This window comes from Rhincodon typus, chromosome 1 (assembly GCF_021869965.1).
Source record: "Rhincodon typus isolate 14 chromosome 1, sRhiTyp1.1, whole genome shotgun sequence".
NCBI classification, from domain to species: Eukaryota; Metazoa; Chordata; class Chondrichthyes; order Orectolobiformes; family Rhincodontidae; genus Rhincodon; species Rhincodon typus.
In genome coordinates this window covers 125,524,528-125,548,254 of record NC_063332.1, presented here as the reverse complement: position 1 = coordinate 125,548,254, position 23,727 = coordinate 125,524,528, and the positions used below count along the sequence as shown (strand labels likewise).

General features: G+C 40.7%; 2 protein-coding genes across 2 annotated transcripts in view; one reads left to right on the top strand and one right to left on the bottom strand.

Moving 5' to 3' along the window:
• ablim2 (actin binding LIM protein family, member 2) overlaps positions 1-23,727 on the top strand; it is a 320,054-nt gene that overhangs the window by 118,453 nt on the left and 177,874 nt on the right. The window contains exon 4 of the mRNA XM_048604650.1: positions 20,573-20,688. Within this exon, the coding sequence (XP_048460607.1) occupies positions 20,573-20,688 (116 nt within the window). The remainder of the gene's footprint in view (positions 1-20,572; positions 20,689-23,727) is intronic.
• On the bottom strand, positions 529-2,082 carry LOC109912722 (importin subunit alpha-3-like). Its single transcript, XM_048599137.1, has one exon. It carries the CDS (start codon positions 2,080-2,082, stop codon positions 529-531), a length of 1,554 nt encoding a protein of 517 aa, XP_048455094.1.

Here is a 23,727-nt window from a genome sequence, read left to right as displayed (position 1 = left end):
AGGCCAAGGTGGACATTCAGGGGCCATTGCCAGGTTAGACTCTTTAAATATAGCATCATCACCGGGCATAGCTCAGGGCATTATGATAGAGAAAAAAAGTGGGAGAACAAGTCGAATTATTTTTGACACAAAGTTGGAAATCTGCCACCGTATTTCTCTGACCTTCTTACCTTGCACAATAAAATATAAACATCAGAACTGAAATGCCTGAATTCTCCAACATCTATTTAGTATGAATAGAGACGAACTTGTGTTGCAATTTTCTGGACTTTATTCGTTGACATGTAGATGGAAACCAGGTCTGGTATATATTCACATTCAACTGCATCAAGAAGGACAAACTGTGGTCAGATTTTTTTTTCCTGACAAGTGGTTAATAACCATGACTTGAATGTAGAAGTCTCTAGTTTGAAGTTTTCAGGAAAGCCAAATACAGTCTGTAGAGTAACTCTTCAATTTGATGCAACGTTGGAAGCATGCAAGATGGATCAAATCTTCCATTTCAGTAACTTGAGACAGTTTACCCCTTCAGATCTGGATTTTTTTTTCCGGACTGCTTGTGGAAGAGCTAAAGCCAAGTTTTGGATCTTCCATGTTATCTGGCACAAGAGTAGCATCTTCACCTTCCTCTGATGTCAACTGATCAAGGATATCATATGCCAGTTTATATATCTCCTCATTTTCATGCAGCTGTAGTTGTTCAATTATTTGCAAACCTCCACATTCTTCAATTGAGTTTGCTACCAGTTCTGTCTTATCATTTGCTGTATTCAGGATATTACTTAATCCATCCAGCACCACAATAATTATCTGAGGGTCCAGCAATGTTAGCAGCTTGCAGAAAGGAGCTACTGCATTCTGTTCAATCAAGTAGTCGACCTGATCTTTCCTACCACAATTAGCTAAGTTGGCTATAACCCAGGCAGTTTCTTTCTGAGTAGCATAATCCCCATTTTCCATGAGATTTACAATCAGAGGAACAAGATTAGCATTAATCACTGCCTGTTCCTGCTGCTGGTTTCCAGCAGTGACATTGGAGAGAAACCATACAGCATCCTTGTTGATTTTCATATTTGGATGAGTTAGTAATGCTGGGAAATGAGAAAGAGCTCCACAGTTCAAAACTACCTGTGCTTGTTCATCAGTACCAGTTACAATATTTCCTACAGCTCGTAATGATGCAGTCTGAATATTGACCTCCGGATGGCTAAAAAGAGGTACCAAACTAGGAACTATTCCTGAATCTATAACCATCTGGATTTGCTCATCTTCAGCATCTGTTATGTAGGACAGGGCCAAAACAGTGTCTATTAAAATATGAATATCATTATGATGAGCAAGAACACACAGAGCTGGAAGAATCTCTTGAACAGTTGCCTTTGGCAGGGGAGGGTCTTTCTGACGGCAGAGATTAACAATGACCCATGTGACAGTGCGAAGGAACGTAACAGGGACTGAAGCACTGACAAAAGAAAGCAGGGGCTTTATAATTCCAAGACTAATGACGTAATCTCTACATTTAGATCCATCTGCTATGATGTTGCCTAAAGCCAGAAATGCTTGTTCACACACATCCTGGTGAGGACAACAAAGCAGCCTTAACAAGAGTGGAACTGCATTTGATTTAATCATAGCCTCTGTGTGCTCTGAAGGACCATAAGCAATGTTTGCTAAAGCCCATACTGCTTCTAACTGCAATTGATGATTATGATCCTGTTCTAGACAGCGCATAAGAATTGGAAAAATGCCAGACTTGATTAAATCATCTATTGGAGGAGCATTATCACTGGACACTAACTCTCTCACAGCTTGCACGCCTCCTAGCTGGACTTCCTGGTTTTCATTAGCTGCATTTTTTACTATTTCTTCTAATGATACATTTTGCACTCTGATATCACCATCAGGATCAGTTTCTTCATTTCCTACAAGGACATTCCTTCGTTTTAAGTAGTGTTCATCCCTTTTGATTTTTCTTAATTCAACAACGATCTCATTTTGTTGTCGTCTCACAGTCTCCAGATCCCGCCCTTTTTTCTTAAAACTCTTTAGCCTTTGATTATCCAACTTATTGGTATCAGCCATATCCATTTGCTTCTTGGAAAAAAAGGACTTGTGTTTAAAAGGAAAGTCAAAGATTCAGTGATTGCAGTTCTCTTATCCAATGTTTCCTCACCTTTAAACTCAGAAATGGACTACTCATTATAATTTCTAAATGGAGTAGATCTGAATTACAAATTCTCTAAGACCATATTGCTATGAAGATTGCAAAAACAACAGTGCCTGTTAACACATCGAACTCCCTTTTATTACCTGTGACTAAGTCTAATGTGTCATCATACCAGTATTGTGACAGGATCCAAATCAAACCTCCTAGCCAATCAAATTTCAATATTCAAATGAGGGTTCAGTAAATAAATTTAGTTAATACGCTAGGACTAATATTTATTTCAACACATCTGAATGTAAAAAAAGATAACCACCCAGCTCATCTGGTTGACACCTTGTTTACATAAAAACCCAGATTGGCAATTGACTCAGAACAATCCAGTTTGAAATCCAGAGCCCACCACATCAGGTGCTATTGAAGGCAGAACAGGGCAGGGGTTACTGCCTGTTTCTCTCATGTCTACTTCAGTTCCTTCTTTTTCCCAAGAATGCCAGATGCAGATGGCTTTACTCTAATGTGCTATGGAGATTCTGTAGACATTTGATATGACTCCAGGTTGGTATGTGGCTTCTCTGGTGCCAGAGTCAAGGATATCACAGAGTGGCTGTAAGACTTTCATCTCGGAGAGGGAGGGTGATCAGAGGTTGTGGTCCACTTTGATACAAACAGCATAGATAGGAAAGGGGATGTGGTGTGGCAGTCAGAATTTAGGGAGCTAGTTAGAATGTTTGCAAGCAGGACATCAAAAGTAATAATCTCTAGATTATTCCCAGTGCCACATGCGAATGAAAATGGAAATAGGAGGAAAAAGGCAGATGAATGTGTGCCTGGAAAGTTGCTGCAGTAGGGAAGTCTTTAGCTTCCTGGGACATTTAGACTGGCTTTGGAGAGAATGGTACCAGTATGAGACAGATTGGTTGTAGTAAGGAATTACTTTGCTGGCACTGTGTGAGTGTTTAAAATAAGTTATCGAGGGTGTGCGATCCATGAGAAAATACCAGAGAGGAACACAAGCACACAAAATACTGGAAGAGACAGTGCTAGAATAGAGTATGGTAAGTTAATAGGTGAAGTTGGAAAAAAGGAGAAATGAAAACATTATAAATCGTGGTTACGGCTCATGAACATAGTAAATACATTTGGTGAATTACAGATGTGAATTCACACTGGAATTATCGTGATGTGGTATAAGAGATCTGGTTTAAGGAAGACCTGGACTGAGTATTAAATATTCCTGGAGTTAAGATGCTCAAGAAAGATGGGAAAGGATGAAGAGAACAAAGAACAGTACAGCACAGGAACAGGCCTTCCAGCCCTCCAAGCTTGTGCCGAAACATTTTTCCCTTCCATATAAAACTGTCTTCAGTTACAGGATCCATATCGCTCTATTCCCTTCCTAATCATATATTCATCCAGGTGCTTCTTGAATGCTGCTATTATGTCTGCTTCCACCACCTCCTCTTGCAACACGCTCCAGGCACTCACCATCCTTTGTGTGAAAAACATGTCTTGCACATCTCTTTAAAACTTCCCCCACTCACACCTTAAACTCGTGTTCTGTAGTAATTGACCCCTTCACCCTGGGAAAAAGCCTGATACTTTCCATTCTATTCATGCCATTCACAATCTTATAAACTTCTATCAGGTCGCCCCTCAACCTCTTGCGTTCTAGTGAAACCAAACCCAGTCTAACCAACATTTCTTCATAGCTAAAATCCCTCTTCCAGGCAGCATCCTGGTAAACCTTTTCTGTACCCACTCCAAAGCATCCACATCCTTCTGGTAGTGTAGTGACCAGAACTAGACGCAATATTCCAAGTGTGGCCTAACTAAAGTTCCATAGAGTTGCAGCATAACTTTTCTATGCTTACACTTAATGCCACTTCCAATCAAGGCAAGAGTGCCGTTGGCCTTTATTACTACTTTATCTAACTCCTTCAGTGATCTGTGGCTGTGCATACCTAGATCTCTCTGCATATCAATACTCCTAAGGGTTCTGCCATTCACTCTATAATTTCCAAATGAACTTGACCTTCCAAAATGCATCACCTCACATTTGTTCAGAAGGACAAATGGATAAATCGTTGAGGAGAACATTTCAATACCAGGGAAAGAGAATGTCCCAGTGGATTCAGGGGCAGAATTGATTTGGTTAGAGCTAAGGAAAACAAAATGTGCAATTACTTCTTGGTATAGTGTATAAGCCACTGACTAGTAGCGAGGATGTAGAGGAATAAATCTGCGAATGACTTACAGAGGTGCAAATATTGCAGTTATTATGGGAGACTTTGATTACCCAAATGTAGACCGAGGTGGTGCACAAGGCAGGAAGGGCATATTTGCACATGGAAGCACGTGTTTGAGGTAGTAATTTCTTTTTTCTTTGCAATTCCTTGAATCTGTCTTTATCAAGGAAACAGATAATACTCAGGCCATGATGACAACGGAACAAATTCAGTCATGAGAAGGTGCAAAACTTATAAGGAAGAGGAATTGATAAGCTTGTCAGTACTTCTGTAAAATGTACAGGAGAAGAGAAACATGGGTACATATGTGATACACGGGTCTTGATCCAGCTGTCATAACTGTCGTCTAGAATGACCTCCGTTTTGGTCCATTTATCTAATAAAAGATATCCAGCATTGGAAGTAATTCACCAGGTTGATCCTGGATATGAAGGGATTTTCTTATGAGGAGGGATTGCGTAGTTGGACTTGCACTTGTTGGAGTTTAGGAGAATTAGAGGGGACATTCTGAAACATGTATGATGCCTAGTGGGCTTGACAGGATGGATGCAGTGAGGTTGCTACCCCTTGTGGGAGAGTCTATAATTTCAGATTAAGGGGTTGCCTATTTTAGACAGAGATAAGGAGGAATTTCTTCTGTCAGAGGTTGATGAATTCTTTACCACATAAGACTGTCAAAACAGTATCATTAAATATATTCAAGACTAAGACGGATCGAGAATGATTCCAGGAATGAAGGGTTTGTCATATGAGGAGCGGTTGAGATCTCTGGATTTGTACTTAAGGGAATTTAGAAGGATGAGGGGGGATCTCATTGAAATTTACAGAAAGAATACTGAGACACCTGGATAGAGTGCATGTGGAGAAGAAGTTTCCACTTGGAAGAGACTAGGACCCAAGGGCACAGCCTCAGAGTGAAGGGATGACACTTTAGAACTGAGATGAGGAGGAATTCTTTCAGAAAGAGGGTGGTTAAGTTGTGGAATTCATAGTCCCCACAGCCTTCTGTGGCAATGTCATTGAGTGTATTTAAGACAGAGATAGATTCTGGATTAATAAAGGGATCAAGGGTTATGGGGAGAAGGGAGAATGCAGGACAACAGTGTTGAGAAACATAGCAACTATAATTGAATGGCAGAACAGACTTGATGGGTTGAATAACCTAATTCTGCTCCTATACCTATGGTCTAATCAATAAGGGAATCACGTTTCAAGGGGATGAAGGTAAAAAGTGGAGTTGATTATTAGATCAGCCATGATCTCATTGAATGGCAGAATGACATTAATGAGCAGAACAGCCTGCTTCTCCTATGTCTTATGGTCTCATTCTCTCACTCTATTTGTCTTGTAACCACCTTGTCACACACCTTACCTGTCTGTACTTACATCCGTCTGAACCCCTCAGCTCTACCCTGTTCCCAATGCCCACTGTATATCTGCAGCTTGTCATTGCCCATTCGGGTAGTGTCACATACAGACAAACAATTGGACAAGTACAAACAGGAGCTTTTATTTACAGAAAGCAAAAAAGAACACAAACCAAATCAATAGTAGCTGAAGTTCACTCCACAATGTAAACCAGATTTTGGCACCATGACAAAACAATATTTTATAGTCCATAATTGTCTGCAGCACTCAGCTCTCATCTTTTGGAAGCAGTATAAATTACATTTTTTCTGCTTTAGTCCCCAGTGCAGCCAAAACCCTTCACTGACTTTCCTGCTACTCGGATGCTGTCTGACCTGTGTTTGTCCAGCTCCAAGTTTGTCAACTCTGGCTTCCAGTATCTGCAGTATTGTCTGCTAGTCATTGGAAACCAATACTGTGAAGTCTCTTCCAAGGATGCCCACCTTGAAGAAGTTTTCCTCCTCCCTCCGAAGACAGCTCAGTAAATCTCTCTCCCACTGCCTGCTCCCACAGAAAAATTTCTGAAGAAGGGCCTAGGCCCGAAATGTCAGCCTTCCTGCTCCTCTGATGCTGCTTGACCTGCTGTGTGCATCCAGCTCTACACCTTGTTATCTCAGATTCTCCAGCATCTGCAGTTCCTACTGTCTCTGAAACAGGATTAGAGATAATGTCGTTTAGCATTAAAAGCTATTCTAACTCCTTTCCTTATAAAATTGAGACTGTTTGCATTGGTACCAGCTTGTATTGCTAGTGATTTGACCGTTTGCTATTGTGGGATACCTGGGCAAATTTATTCATAACATTCTGGTTGGAGTTGTCTAACTTGTTTAAGCGGGGACTGGACAGCATTTGGTGTTCATGGGTGGACTTCGATATGAAATGACCATCAGGTCCTCAAAGTTGAACCCACCAGCTTGCTATCCTCAGAATTCAGCCTGAGCTGTGCTTGAGAGGGTAAACACAGCACGTGAAAGCCAGGTTTTAAGTGAATAACTGAGAATACAGGCAGCTGAAATTGGCCTATAACCCAGGTCTATAGCCAGAGTGAGCAAAGCACAAGCTGGAAAAGGGTCGCAGAGTATAGAGGGACTCTGAGGAAGTCAGTCTAGAGGGTTGGGTATTTACCTCTTGTGTGGTATCCCTAGTGATGTTGGCAGCTGTTGACACCCCTATTGAAATGAATGCCAGATCATAGAGTCATATACCACAGAAACAGATGACTTCAGTCCAACTTGTCCATGCTGACCATAATCTCAAACTAAACTAATCTGATCTACCTGCACTTAGCCCATATTCCTCCAAATATTTCTTATTCATGTACCTATCCAAATGTCTTTTCAATATTGTAACTGTACCCGCACCTACTACTTCCTGTAGAAGTTCAATCCGCAAACACTGTCTAAAAAAGGTTGCCCCTCATGTCTTTTTTAAATCTTTCTCCTGTCACCTTAAAAATATGCCCTCTAGTCTTGAAGTCCCCCACCTTAGGGAAAAGACTTCTACCCATTCACCTTATCTACACCCTTCATGACTTTGTAAACCTCTAAGTGTTTAAACAATACCTGGAACAAGCAGCAGATATTGGGTCAAGAACCTACGGATAGATATAATGCACAGGTGCAGGAAACTCCAAGATCAGGCTACAAGAAAGAGTTAAAGACCTTTCTCTGGGTAGTTGTAGAAGGTGGTCATCGTGCTCCAGTTCTATACATCATAGAGAGGGCGCAAGAAGAATTTAGTTGGAGACTTACCCCAGCTGCAGCCACTTCTCATGCCTTAATAATATAGAATCATAGAATCCATACAGTTTGAAGTAGGCCATTTGGCCCATCAAGTGCACACCGACCCTGTGAAGACCATCTCACTCAGATCCACCCCCCTACTCTATTCTTGTAACCCTGAATTTCCCCTGACTAATCCATCTAGCCTGCACGTCCTGGCCACTCTGTAGCAATTTAGCATGGCCAATCCACCTAACATGCCCATCTTTGGACGTGGAAGAGAAATCCAGAAAAGGACTCGGCAATAATATGCTTGCTAGCACAACAGAACACGTGCCCCTTATCCGACATGGGAGGACACTCTCAAACAACACATTTTTTCAAAAGTGGCCCAAATGGACGGAATTCTGTACTGATGCTATGAACTTTGGCCATGGATTCCAAGGCCCAAGGCATATGATGGGAAACACATAAATTAGGGAAGGAGGCCACTAAGGTAACCACAGCAATAGCACGCAGATTCTCACGGCTGATTAACCAAGATTAGACTGCTGTGGGAGCAATGAGAAATCATTACTGATGAACTGGAAAAGTTAAAACTTGTAGTTAAAGAGCGGCCACCAATCCCTGAATCAATGCAAAGCATAGCCATTACAACCCACCAATTGGTGAGGTGACTTTTGGAATTGGGGTTCTAATATACAAATTCATCCATGGATTCGGTTCCTCTCACATCTAGCTATGGTGCTAATTATACTCACCTTGATATACCTCAGTATACTGGCAGTTAAGATTGCAGGCTGGAAGACAGATATCCCTACAGATGGGCATGCTCACTATGAATAATGCCTGCACATGTGCAAAGGGTTAGAAGATAGATGGAACTCTCAGAGTTATCATTATTGTTACTTCTATTTGTTCTGATTACTGAATGTTGTCTAGGCATCATAACCCTGTATGGATTATGGCAACAGGAGTTTTCTTTACTGAATTTTGTATGTATCTAAACCTCATGACTCTGGAAGGGTTATTATGGCAGGATTTTCTTTTTGTTCTATATATAGTTATACCACTTACTAGACGTATGATCATGGGCCTGACCAATGTGCACAATGGCTTTCATATTAACATGTAGCCTCCACTGGCAAAAACCAAAACCAACTTCTACAATTAGGTTTGAATTTCTTTTGCATAAGCTTCTTTCTGTTAAAAAGGAGGGAAATATAGCAGATTCCTGACTGCTAAAATGCAGACAGCAAGTGATGCTGGGTACTTAGGCCAAGTAAAATTCTGAACTCTCAGAAGCTGGAAACAAATAGCAACTGGGTGCTAAAGACATTAGCACAGTGTCATATTCCCCAAGAGATTCTTTCCTGTCAACAGTCATCCTGGATAGACCTAGCTTATCAACTAAACAAGGAGGAATGATTATTAACAATCGAGAACCAGACACTGTAGCCTAAAACAATGGAACAAACCTAAACAGGATATTTAGCGATTAACAAAGCCATTCAAATGTCCTGATGAAGGGTTTCGGCCCGAAACATTACCTGCTCCTCAATGCTGTCTGACCTGTTGTTCCTTTCCAGCCTCACACCTATAGCCTCTGGCTTCCACCATCTGTAGTCCTCATTGTCTCCATTCAAACCATTGATAACCATTAAGCAGGATCTCTTGATGGCTAAAGCTGCAGAAAAATCCAGAAGCTTGGGGAAAAAATATAAAAACAGGACTTACCTATAGATCTGAGGAGACTGGTATGGCAAATGGTAGAGACCAGCTGACCATCTAGGTAGAGAGAAAGAAAAAGGGCAGCTTTGCAAACCCAGAGACAGAGAGGGAAAGAACGACAACCTATAACAGACTCAGGAATTTTTGTAAGCTTAGGGCCGAATAGGATTAGAGATGGCATTTAGTATTAAAGTCTTTTTTTTTTAACTTGTTTCCTCATAAAGTTGAGACTCTTTGCACTAGTACTGGCTTGTGTTCATAGTAATTTGACCACTTTGGTATTGTGGGCAAATTTAATCATAACATTCTGGTTGGACTTGTGTAACTTGTTTAGAAGGACTAGACAACACTGTTGACACATTGATCTTGTAGCTGCCCTTCAGTGCTAGATGCTGATGCACCTTGCAATGTAACTCTATGCTTCATGAATGGCCTGCCGGTGTATTGGAGAGGTACCATGACAGTCAAGAGAGGTAGGCAGACAGTGGATACCAATGTCTGTGGACGAGGGGCGCATGTGGCTGATACCTGTGAATCGTTCTGAGACACATTTTGATCATGCTCAAGTTGAAGTTTGTTCAAAGCATTTAGCGAGCTGAATCTGTCAAGATTTGCAGAAACATGGTCATTGGGAACATCCTTCCTGCATTTACCTTGGCTCATCGCGTTACTGATCCAGGTCTCTCTTTGTACGTCATTCCTGCGATCCCAGGAATCAGTCTGCTACACCTTCATTGCACTCTGTTCAGAGCATCCTTTTTCAGATAAGGAAACCAAAACTGCACACAGTACTTCACGTACGGTCTCACCAATTGCAGCAAGACCCCACTGCTCCTGCATCCCCTCCTATCACCTGCTGCACCAGTATTGTTATATTCAGTGACTGGTGTATAAGGATCCCCAGGTCTCGTTACACCTCCCCCTTTCCCAATCATTGTGTGTCAAGTTTTCTTGACATTCACATTGTTTGGTGAGTTTGGTCAAATAGAAAGCTGAATATCAAGGTATGCCGTCAACAAGGCATTTAATAGGCAATAATGGCCCTTAATTAACAACTCGTCACTGCCTAGCAAGAACCTCACAACATCACTTGTGAAAAGCTTAGAAAATGGGATAAATTTCTCCTGCCTTCAAGATGGGCCTCACCAGACATTTTGCCCAATTCTGCCACACACCTCGCCATCATCCATGGCCACTCAGACAACTATAAGATTCCACCAAGTTTTTTTTCAAAAGGGATGTGATTGCACGTACCTTAAGCTCAGCTTCCTCAGTGGCTTATGGATATTGCAGCAAGCTCGTTTTTTGGTGTCTGGAAGTAGCTGTAATGTGAATGAAAATCTCATTTGAAAATTGTGGTCACATATCCAGATGCAACCTTTCAAAAAAAATGTTAAAGGATCGTGGTCTGTATAAATAATAATCTTTGCAGAGTTGTTGGATAGGTAGAGTCTAGAATATTTTTGGAGAAGTGTCAAACTATACGTCTCTCTTCCCATTGTTGAGTATTTCTGTTGGCATGAATTCAGTTTTAGTTAGAACGGTAACTGGTCATTTGATAATCATCTCATTTTCCTATAATAACAGTGTCATGTGACGATGTTAGCATCAACAGCCAGTTTAAACGGCTTAGCATAATCCTGTGCTACTAAAACCTCTGAAATTCCTATGTCTATTCAAATTTCTTATCTTTCTTTAACAAACCTGACAAAAGACCACTACCATGCTGAAAGTTTGAACAAACATCTGATAGTGTCCACTTAGGCTATATACTGCAAAATTTCTTATTTCGTCTTAGAAATTGAAAAATACAAGGTCATCTTATTTTTGCTTCTCTAGGTACTTCTTGGCCTTGTTCTATGGTGTAGCCCAAATAAATTACTTTTCCTTTGGAAAATTAACTTTTGCCCAACTTTAAGATTAAATTTGCTTGTTGTAGCCGATCAAGCAATTCATTCAACTGTTGTAAAATGTCACTCCCATATTTGTCTAAATACAACTGAATCATCAATATTTACAACATAGTTGCATAATCCTTCAAGGATCTTGGTGATTAATCATTGAAAAGTTTCCAGTAGATTTCACAGTCTGAATGGCATGACTTTAGACTAAGCAAGTCCATCTGAGGTTACAGAAGCTGGTATTACTTTGGCTGTAAAAATCATTAAAATTTTTCAATATCCATTGCTTATGCAGTCCTCTCAATATTGTCCTCCAAATTTTGAATCAGTTACGAACCCAACCTTTGTTACTACAGACCTTGTGATAATCTGTACGTGGTGCTGTCATTCGTGTGATTTCAGAACTATCATTACAGATGAGCTCCATTTACTGTGACTTCGCTTAGTAATGTCTTTGTTCGTCATGTACTGATCTTTTCCCTCACTTGGACTAATATCTCTGTGTTGAGTCTGTAAGTAAATTGGTTTATGGGTGAAATGTCCCCTTGTGATAAAGGCATGTGTCTGTTATTATTATTTGGAACTTGGATTCTGAAGTAGATGTGAATGTGTTTTGGTCTGCAAAGGTGACTTTAGTTTAAAATGGTCAAAGTCATATTTAAAACTGAATTTTAAAACAGCATTTTTTGGGAAAGCATATGATTTAAGCTAAATTACTTAATAAGCTGTCTTGGGAGCTTATTGCAAAATTGAGTTTCCACAAAAAGAGGGACTGGCACCACAAACAGGTTTTGGTCAGAGAATAAAAGATCCATATCCACAGCAGGGTAGTTGGTCTTGGCAGTCTCCAGGGCATCAAAGCTGGAAAGAAGTCTTCAGGTTTTTTTTAAACCAGTTCAAGTAAACCTGAGGTTTTGTTTAAGGGTTTAGTAAGCTTACCGGTCTGTATGTCTGGACAAGATAGAATTATGTTTGGCAGAAATACTTCAAAAATACATTCTTGCAACTTTATCAGTTGAGTTAGAAGTGAAGATAGCACCAAGGTTGAGTGTCTGTAAAGGGTTTTGGTGGAGGAAAAAGTATGAATCTTTTTTGTTGTCTATAATGAAATCTGTCAAAATTGCTATGTATATAGTTTTTTTTTTTCTTTTTTGCATAATAAACTTATGCCCTTTTGCCAAATGTACATTGGCAGCCTCCTTTTTTAAATCTAGTCTTAGAATGTAGACGTTGCTAGCTGAGCTGGTATTTATTACTTATCCCTAGTTGCCCTTTAGAAGGTAATGAATTGCCTTTTTGAACCAATAGAATTCATTTGTTGTAGGTAGAACCACAATGTCATGATGGAGAGAGTTCCAGGATTTTTACTCAACAAAACTGAAGAAATGGTGATATATTTCTAAGCCAGTATGAGTTGCTTGCAGGTGGTGATGTTGCCATGAATCAGCAGCCATTGTCCTTCTAGATGGTGGTGGTTGTGGGTTTTGCTGGAGCTGTCTAAAGAGCTTTGGTGAATTTGTCCAGTGCATCTTGGAGATGGTAACACAACTGTGACTGAGTGTTGGTGGTGAAGGCAGTGGTTGTTTGTGGATGTGGTGCCAATCAAGCAAGCTGCTTTGTCCTGGAGATAGTAAGAACTACCAATGCTGGAGTCAGAGATAACACAGAGTGGAGCTGGAGGAACACAGCAGGCCAGGCAGCAGCAGAGGAGCAGGAATACTGACGTTTCGGGTCGGGACCCTTCTTCAGAAATGGGGGAGGGGGAAGGGTGCTCTGAAATAAATAGAGAGAGGCGGGGTGGGGCTGGAGAAGGTAGGTGGGATGATGATAGGTGAGTGCAGGTAGGCAGTGGTGGGGATTGGTCAGTGAGATGGGAGGAACGGATAGGTGGGAGAGAAGACGAACAGGTTGTGTCAGGTCAAGGAGGCAGGGACGAGAGGGAGGGTTGGTCATGGGATGAGGCTGGGGTTGGGGAGATTTTGAAACTAATAAAGTCCACATTGAGACCATTGGGTCATAGGCTCCCAAGGTGGAATATGAGGTGCTGCTCCTCCAGTTTTCGGGTGGAATCATTGTGACACTGGAGGAGGCCCAGGATGGACATGTCGTCCAGGGAGTGGGAGGGGGAGTTGAAGTGGTTCGCGACTGGAAGGTGTTGCCGTTTGTCATGCACAGAGCGCAGGTGCTCTGCAAAGTGGTGTCCGAGCCTCTGCTTGGTCTCACCAATGTAGAGGAGGTCACATCGGGAGCAGTGGATGCAGTAGACCACATTAGCAGATGTGGAAATGTCGGCTTTCCTGCTCCTCTGCTGCCTGGCCTGCTGTGTTCCTCCAGCTCCACACTGCTTTTTCCTAGGTAGTGTCAAGCTTCTTGAATGTTGTTGGAGCTGCACTCATTCAGGTAAGTGGGAGGTATTCTATCACACTCCTGACTTGTGCATTTTAGAAGGTGGACAAGCTTTCGGGAGTCAAGAGGTAAGTTACTTACTTTAGGATTCCTAGCCTCTAACGTGATCTTATCGCTACAGTATTTATATGACTAATCCAGATCAGTTTCTGGTCAATGGTAACTTCTTAGGATCTTGATTGTGGGAGATTCAGTGATGATAATGCCATTGAATGTAGAGGATTGATGATTAGATTATCTTTTGTTGGAGATGATCATTGTCTGTCACTTGTGTGGCTTGAATGTTACGTTCCATTTGTCAATCCAAGCATCATATTGTTCAGGTCTGGCTGGTTTTGGAATGGACTGCTTCAGTATCTGAGGAGTCAAGAATGGTGCAGAATATTGGACAATCATCAGTAAACATCCCCACTTCTGACCTTATGATGAAGGGAAGATCATTGATGAAGCAGCTGAAGATTGTTTGGCCAAGGAAGACTCGAGGAACTCCTACAGAGATGATCTGTAGCCGAGATGATTGACCTCCGGCAATCACAACTGTCTCCTTTGAACTAGGCATAAACCTAACCTAGAGACCTTTCCTTCTAATTCCCATTGATTCCAGTTTTGTTAGGGCTTCTTGATGCCACAATCAATCAAATGTGGCCTTGATGTCAAGGGCTGTCACTCTCACCTCACCTCTGGAATTCAGCTCTTTTGGCCATGTTTGGATCAAGGCTGTAATGAGGTCAGAGCCAAGTGGCCCTAGCAAAACCTAAACTGGCCAACACTGAGCAGGTTATTGCTAAGCAAATGCTGCTTGAAAGCACTGTTGATGACACCTTCTGTCACTTTACTGTTGATCAAGAGTAGACAGATGGGACAATAATAGGCCAGCTTGGATTTGTGATAACAAAGTGTGGAGCTGGAGGAACACAGCAGGCCAGGCAGCATCAGAGGAACAGGAAAACTGACATTTCGGGTCAGGACCCTTCTTCAGAAGAAGGGTCCTGAACCAAAATGTCAAATTTCCTGTTCCTCTGATGCTGCCTGGTCTGCTGTGCTCCTCCAGCTCCACACTTTGTTATCTCTGACTCCAGCATCTGCAGTTCTTGTTATCTCAGGTTGGATTTGTCCTGCTTTTTGAGCATAGGACATCTCCAGGCAATTTTCCACATTAATAGATGGGTGCAAGTGTTGTAGCTGCACGACAGCTTGAGTAACGGCGCAACAATTTCTGAACACATGTCTTCAGTAATATTGTAAGAATGTTATCAGGGATTTTAGCCTTTGCAGTAGCCAGTATCTCCAACCATTTCTTAATGTCACATGAGTGAATCAAATTGGCTAAAGACTGACATCTGTGATGCTGATGACTCAGACATCATTGAGGATGGGGACATTTGTGGAGCCGTGCCTCCAGTGGGTTGTTTAATTGTCCAAACAACATTCAGGACTAGATGTGGTAGAACTACAGTTCTTAGATCTGATTTGTTGTTTGTGGAATTGGTTAGCTCTGTCTATCACTTTCTGCTTCTGCTGTTTTGCATGTAAGTAGTCCTATTTTGGCTTCATCAGATTAACAGTCACTTTTAGATGTACCTGGTGTTGTTCCTCACATGTCCTCCTGCACTCTTCATTGAACCATGGTTGATTCCCTGGCTTGATGATAATGGCTGAGTGGAGAATATGCTGGGTCATGAAGTTGAAGATTGTGCTGGAGTACAATTCTGCAGCTGATGACCCACAGCACCTCATGGATGCCAAGTCTTGGGTTCTGGTTCTGACTTCTGCTTGAAATCTGTCACATTTAGCACAATGATACAACCACGCAACATGATGGAGAATATTCTCAATGTGAATATGGAATTCTATCTCCACAAGGATTTTTGGTGGTTACTGTTGCTAATACTATCATATACAGATGCATCTGCGGCAGGTAGATTGGTGAAAATGAGGTCAGATACGTTTTTCCCTACAACCTTGTCAAGCACCAGTCTCTCTTAGAACATATGAAAGGTCCTGACCCGAAATGTGGACTTTCCTGCTCTTCTGATACTGCCTGACCTGCTGTGTTCCTCCAGGTCCACACTATACCGACTCTTTTAGGACCTGACTAGCTCAATTAGGACTCCCAGATCAATTCCCTATGACTGGATACAACAATTCAGAATTCACTATTCTGCTCTGATGTTCTGCAGGTCTGACCTGCTGGTGGGTCATGACGCACCCAGGAACAGTGGTGTCCAGAAAGTTTTATGATATTATACCATGAGACTGAGAGACAGCTCTCCCAATTTAGGCATGAGCCCCCAAATTCTAGTAAGGAGGACTTTACGGGGTCAAATTTCTCATGTTTTGTGTCAGTGCTAGCTCACCTAGTTTTATTTATTTCTTTCATATTTTAGCAGCTTGCTGGACAATTTCAGAATGGTTAATGGTCAACTACAGTGTTGTTAGTCTGGAGATACATGTAAGTCAGACCAAGTAAGGACATCAGTGAGCCAGGTGGAGCCAGTTGTTATGGCAGTAGATAGTCATTATTACTCTCTTAATTCCAGATTTCTTAAAAAATTCAAATTCCACAGTCTGTTGTGGTGGAATTCAAGCCCCGATCCAAAAATTACCACTACTATTTCATCTCCCCTTATTTACTTACTAGTGTAAATTATAAGCAAATGATCCCCGCAGAACACCACTTCCAATCTTTGCAAATTTGCAAGTTTATCTCTCTGAATATTTAATTCATAAGAGCTTGTTATTCAACACTGAGCTCATTGTAGTTTGATCTCCCTTTCTACAAAGAATTCACTGGAGAATTAACATAAGTTCTGTGCTTCTGTATCTGTGTTACGTCAATGCTTTATTATAGTTTTAATTCATCTCCTGTATGCGTAAGCAGAATAATGACATCTTATCATTTATTTATCAGTGGAAAACTAAATCTCTCAATATCTAGTGTGCACATCAATTGCAGAGAATGTAGAGAGCATGGCATTGTTGCAGATTATGCTGTGTATTTCACATATTTTAAGTAACACAAATAATTTCAGAACAATGTTAATAGGAAGATTTACTGCCCTTTCCAAGTGTAATTGATAAAGCCGACACCGGCAGAATAGAATAACTCATTACCAGTAATGAATACAAATTAGTGCACAGGCCTATTGCTGCATTGAGAATTGGTATTTATTTCAGTAAGTGTCATTTACCTTATTCCTGTTGTATTTTTAATGTACCAACAACAATGAAGAATGCAGTTCATTAATGTGATCAAATTCAGCCAAGTTGAGGCTGGTCCTTTGGCGAACAGCTAAAAAATATCTGGAGGAGGAGGGGCCTTTCAAACATCCCACCCTTAATGAGGCAATGAGCACATGTGAGTGCAAAAACTGCTACCACCAAAAAAGATGTGGCCAGCTTCTGCTGAAAGTGTTGAGTGGATGAGCTATCACACCCTCCTCCTATGATCCCCACCATTACAAATGCCAGCCCTTCGGCAATTTTTTTTAATATCTGGAAGTGCAGCCAATTTGATTCACTCCACTTGAGATCAAGAAGCAGCTGAGTTTACTGGATAGAACAATGGCTGTGGGCCCTGTCAGGATTCTGAGTATGAAGCTGAAGACTTATACCCCAGAATTAACTGTACTTCCATCCAAATGCTTCTGGTGCAGCTGCAACATTGACATCTATGCATAGAATTGAAGTGGAAAATTGTTCAGTTATGTCCTCTCCACAAAAAGTAGGACAAATCCAATTTGGCAAATTACTGCCTCAGTCTACTCTCAACAATGTAATCGAAGATGTCTTTGAGAACGCTAGGAAGTAGGAATTACTCACTAATAATCTGTCATTGATGTTCTATTTGGGTTCATCACTTTGTTCCGGACCTCATTACAGCCTTATTCCAGACATGGCCAATACCTGTGGGCAATTAGTCTCAAATCTCCTGGTCTTGCCTGATCTCAGAAGATAAGCAGACTCAGGCCTGATTACCACTTAGATGGGAGGCCTGGGAATATCAAGTGCTGTAGGCTTTAAAAAGACTCTTCTGCAGCAGGGGTAATATTCCTACCTGTAGACCAGAAGTCTTGGGTTAAAGTCCAACCTGTCTGAACAAAAATTAAAAATATGTCCAAGCATGGACAAAAGAGCTGAATTCCAGAGCAAAGATTAGATTGACTGCCCTTAACATCAAGGATGCATTTGACAGAGTTAGTATCAATGACCCAAAGTATGTTTGAAGTCAATGGAAACGTGTTTGAAAACATGACTGCTTGAATTGTACTTAGGGCAAAGAAAGATGGTGTTGAGCCAATCATCTCGGCCACAGGTTTGCTGACTTCTGCCTAGTAGATGGTGGACAGGTTTTGGGGAGTCAGGAGGTGAGTTATTTGCTGCAGTATTCCTAGCCTCTGACCTTTTCTTGTAGCCATTATATTTATGTGACATGTCCAGTTGAGTTTTTGGTCAATGATAACCCCCAGGTTGTTGATCATGGTGGTTCAATGATGGTAACACTGAATGTCAAGGGGTGGTGGTTAGATTGTCTCTTATTGGAGATGGTCATCACGTGGCATTTGTGGGATGCAAGTACTACTTGCCACTTGTCAACCCAATTTTCCAGATTTTTTTGCATTTGAACATGAACTGCTTCAGCATCTGATGAGTTGCGAATAGTGCTGAATATTGCGCAATCATTGGTGAACATCCCCACTTCTGGCTTTATGATGGAGGGGAGGTCATAGATGAAGATGGTTGGACCTCAGATGGTACCCTGAGGAACTCCTGCAGAGCTGGGGTGGCACGGTGGCTCTGTGGTTAGCACTGCTGCATCACAGCACCAGGGACCCGGGTTCGATTCCACCCTCGGGTGACTGTGTGGAGTTTATACATTCTCCCCGCGTCTGTGTGGGTTTCCTCCCACAGTCCAAAGATGTGCGGGCTAGATGGATTGGCCATGCTAAATTGCCCCTAGTGTTCAGGGATGTGTAAATTAGGTGTGTTATGAGGGATGGGTCTGAATGGGATGCTCTGAGGCTCGGTGTGGACTTGTTGGGCTGGAGGGCTTGTTTGCACATTGTAGGGATTCTATGATCTATGTCCTGAAGCTGAGATGACTGACCTGCAACAGCTATGACCATCTTCCTTTGTGCCTGGTACAACTCCAACTAGTGGAGAGTTTTTCCTCAATTCCCATTGAAACAGATTTTCTAGGGCACCTTGATGCTACACTCTGTCAAATGTAACCTTGGTGTTAAGGGCTGTCACTCTCATGTCACCTCTGGAATTCTGCTCTTTTATCCATTTCTGAGCGAAGGCTAGAATGAGGTCAGGAGTTGTGTGGCCTTGGAGGAATCCAAACACTTTTTTAAAATAGACTATCCATTCCCACTTGCCTGCCCAGACCAACCATATTGTGGAATGGTCAGGGTAATATTTGGTTCAGTAAGTTTTTAACAAGTTCAGTTGACCCTCAATTATTTATTTTCATATGGCTGGCAGGCTGCCATGTTCACCCTCCTGCAATATCAGGCTGAGCATGGGGGTCGAGGGAAGGTGGAGTGAAAATCACTCGACCTATTTTACAAGATACCCATCCAATGAACACACACCTGACAAAAGGCATGTAATATCTAGCCCTCTGTATACTATGTAGTCAGTTAAAACATTTCCACAGATGTGTGCTGAAATTAGCCTCCCTTCCAAAGTTACAGCCCAAGGAGTAAAATCCCAGTAGAAATTCAAGTCACTGGTAATCAGTAATATCAAGGAGATATGAGATTTAGGTTCTTGGACTCCTTCCTGGGTTTTCCTAGCACTGAAGGATGGTTCTTGCCTTTAGTGGAGGTTCTTGGAGGTTTGCAATACCATGAAAAGAATGCTGATGAGGTAGAAATGTGGAAAAGTAATTCAAAGCTTACTAGAGCCAATGGGGTTGTGGTGTGGAGGTGATAGCCAGGGATTGAGTGGAATTAAATGTTCTAAATCAGACTGAGACAGTGATTCAAAAATTAAATTTGGTTACGTTGTGAAGTATGTAATTTTTAATTTTAATGGAAGACATATTCGAAACATTACATATTTCATTTACTGAGGAAAAATAATTTATTTTCAAAGTGACTTCATTTTGGCAATAAATTATGTTACAAAATGGTTTCATATGACTTTCCATTGTGAGATGTTTGAACGCAAAATCACATTGAAAATAATTTGTAACAACTGTTTATATATTGAAATATGTTGAACAAAATCATGTTTGTGGGCATGAAGTGCCTGCCATACATAATACTTATCAGTTGTAGTTAAACCACATAGGAAAATAAGCTTCAGTATAAGTTTCAACTAAATTTGCAATTGGTCTGAGTCTTAAATAATATGTCTAGTTGCTATCGTATCTGGAAATAAGCAAATCTGACAATTAACTGTTAGTCATAAATTGCCCAACTGCTTATGGCCATTTGGTGAGTATAATCTACAAAGTATAAGCTGGTCACAGAGTTATAAATGACTTCAAAAACTCACTTGGCAGCGCTCCTAGTATTCAGAGGTTTGAACAATAATTTGAATGTTGACATAACGAGACTGAAAGGGAAGTGCTGTTCAGGAAATGTTGACTTGGATTTAGGGGAACTATATTCACTGTAATGACTTTGATTACCCCAGGACTTTTGCTTTGCAATTCAATCTATGGCAGTAATACTTGAAAATGAACATACTTATCATCCTGGACCTCCATTTTGCAGTATACATGACGGGTCCAACCAGCATGTGTCATTGACAAATTTTCGTCTTCTAGGCTGGGTGACCCAGGACTGAATCCCAGAATATTCAAAGGAACCTTTCAAAGCGGAATTACAGCCTAATTGGAGAAAAAGCCTTGACTTCAAGAATGATGAAAGATTGAACAAGATTTGTAATTGACTGTTATCTTAGAGATTATAATAAATGTTAATAATTAAACTGAATTTACTGTTGTACTCAATGCGTGTATTTTTATTTATCCTTTAGGCAGCCCTTTCCTCCTGGAGACCGTGTAACTTTTAATGGGAAGGAATGCGTTTGCCAGAAATGCTCTCAGTCTCTGAGTACCAATGCCAAACATGTGTCAGCACAGACACCTCAAAGTGAGTTTAATTATTTCTAAGCGTTCACACCTTAAGGTCCAGTTATTTTTTTCATTTGTAATTTATCTTCATATTGGAGCGTTTGAGGTACGTCCTTTGAAAGCATATTTGGAACACACAACAAAATACAAATAAGAGTGACTCATGCATTGGGCAATTTTAGATATACATGTGGTAGGATTATGTTGAACAGTTGGTTCAGCAGTAATATTGCATTGACAGGTTGAGATTTCTGTACAAAGCCTCCAAGGAACTATGTCTTTTCAACGACTGCAGGTGCTACAGTACTGTAGTTACTCAAATGGCACACTGGAATCTGTTGGGCAATTGAATTAGTATCACTAATGTCACATGCCAGCCTGCTTGCTGCTTGCGATGTGAGAAATCACAGAATCCTTTCATGGTTGGGAGGAGAGATACAGTAACACTATAAAATAAATTACAAATACTTGCTATTGCATAGAGATAGATCATCTCAAGATTATAGCAATAATAACTGCTGGCAAACTGAGATTGAAATGGTAGTGAAAAATAACCCCACTCTGTTTAAATGACATGGAAACATGTAGGTCTGGTTATAAATAATAGCTTGCTCCAGAGAATTACTGATATTTGGTGTTAATAAAGTATGAACTAGTGTACTTTTGACCATGTGGAGATTGATATTCAACTCGTAATTTATGTAAGCTCCTACCCGCTATGATCTTGCAATTACCTCGATCATTCATTTTGTTGCCGATGCTATAATTATCATAATTTTTGTAAATTGTGCATTTTATAATTGATAATGTTGGATTATTAAAGATCAAAATATTAAAAGTTATATTGGAAGGAGCTTTAAAATTGGATTAAAGTAGATAGCTGTGTAATAAATAACACACAGAAACTGGTTATTTATATATTTTGAGGTATCATGAGGGAATGTCTTTAGTTTCTTTCTGTCCCATTAGTAGAAACCCAAAGAAACCACAGTACTAGCCATTTGCACAATTCCTCTAGGGTATCCACTGAGGGTTGACCAATCCCCTTGAAAGTATTTAGTATTGGTGATAGTACACACACATTTTAAACTTTTATTTAACCTAATTTTCTAATTAGCCTATTCAGAGATGTTATTAATCACCTTTGGAGTAGGTGGGACTTGAGCCCAGACTTCCTGGTTCAGGGGTAGGGACACGACCACTGTGCCACAAGAGGGCGCACATACCCATTTTATTATTGGGACATGATAAGGTGGGTAAATGTCACTCATTGATATGGTGAAAGAACAATTAATGTATTTAGGATGCCACTTAATTAGAATTTCAAAGCTTCAGGTTTTACTAATGGGGCATGAGTACTTGGAGGCTTCAGAGTCTCACTTGATGAAAGGAGGCAGCAAGCAAGTGAGATATCCATGCCCATTCACTTTGGCAACCATTAAAAGAGTGTGTCAGAATCCACTTCCAAACATACAAATAAAAAGCAGAAGTAGGCCATTTGGCCCTTCGAGCCTGATCCACCATTCAAAAAGATCAGGACTTCTCTGTTTGAGTTTTGAATTCCACATTCCCATCTACTTCTGATTAACCTTTGATTCCCTTGCCCAAGAAAAGTCTGTCAATTTCCATTTTAAACACATTCAAAAGCCCTGCTTCCACCACTTTCTGAGGGAGAGTGTTTGAAAGACACACAACTGTCTAATAGAAAAGTATTCTTTGTTTCTCTCCTAAAAGGGCAACTCCTAATTTTAAAACAGTGCCCCCTGGTTTTGGATTCACTTATAAGAGGAAACGTAATTTCAACATCCACCTTGTCAAAACCATTCAGGGCTTACAAACTTCAACAAGTCATCTCTACTCTTCTAAATTCCTGTGAAAATAAGCGCAGCCTATCCAGCCATTCCTCATAAGACAGCCCATTCCACCCATCAATCTAGTAAACCTATTCTGAATAGTCTCCAATGCAGTTATGCTCATCATTTAATAAGGAGACAAAATTCCACACGGTATTTGAGATGTGATCTCACCAATGCCCGGTATAATTGAAGCATAGCATCCATACTTTATAGAGATTGCTAAGCTTTTCCAGCAGGTCTGGCAGCATCTGTGAAGGGAAATCAGAGTTAACGTTTCTTGTCTGGTGACCCTTGCTCAGAACTGGACATGCATCTCTTCACAGATGTTGCCAGAGCTGCTGAGCTTTTCCAGCAATCTCTATTTTTGTTTCTGATTTACAGCATCCTTAGTTCTTTCGGTTTTTATCCTTACTTCCATGTCCAATTTGTCTCATAATAAAAAACGGCATTACATTAGTCATCTTAATTACTTGCTGTACCTATATGCTAACATTTTACAATTCATGCACTAAAACATCTAGATCCCACTGCACCTCAGAATTCTGCACTTGTTCTCTGTAATAAACTGCCTTTTATGCTACCTGCCAAATTAATTGATGTCAAATGTTTCCACATTATACTCCATTTCCCAGAGTCTTGCCCACGCACTTAATTTATCTATGTCATCCTGCAACCTCCTTATGTCCTTTTCGCAATCTACTTTCCAAGCTATCTTTTTATCAAATGCAAGTTTAGCTATCATGTCTTTGGTCCTTCATCTAAGTTGTTGATACAATTTGTAAAAAGTTGAGGTCCCCGGCACAGACTGCTGTGGGACCTCTCTCATCAAATTCTATCAATCAATAAAATATCCATTTATGCATGCTCTGTTTTCTGCCAGTCAACCAATCCTCTGCCCATGCTAATATGTAACCCACTACACCTGTGCTTATGCTTTCTATAATAATTTTTTTTGTGGTGCCTTATTAATTGCATTCAGGAGTCCATGTGCATTACTTAATGAGGTTCCCATATTGACAGTGCATGTTACTTCTTCAGAGAACCCTAATCAATTTATTAAACATGATTTTCCTTTTGCAAAACCATGCTGACTCTTTCCAATTACCTTATGTTTACAAAGTGCTCAGCTTTAACCTCAACCGTTGAATCTAGTGCATTCCTCAAAACGGATATCAAGTTAAACAACCTGCAGTGTGTTATTT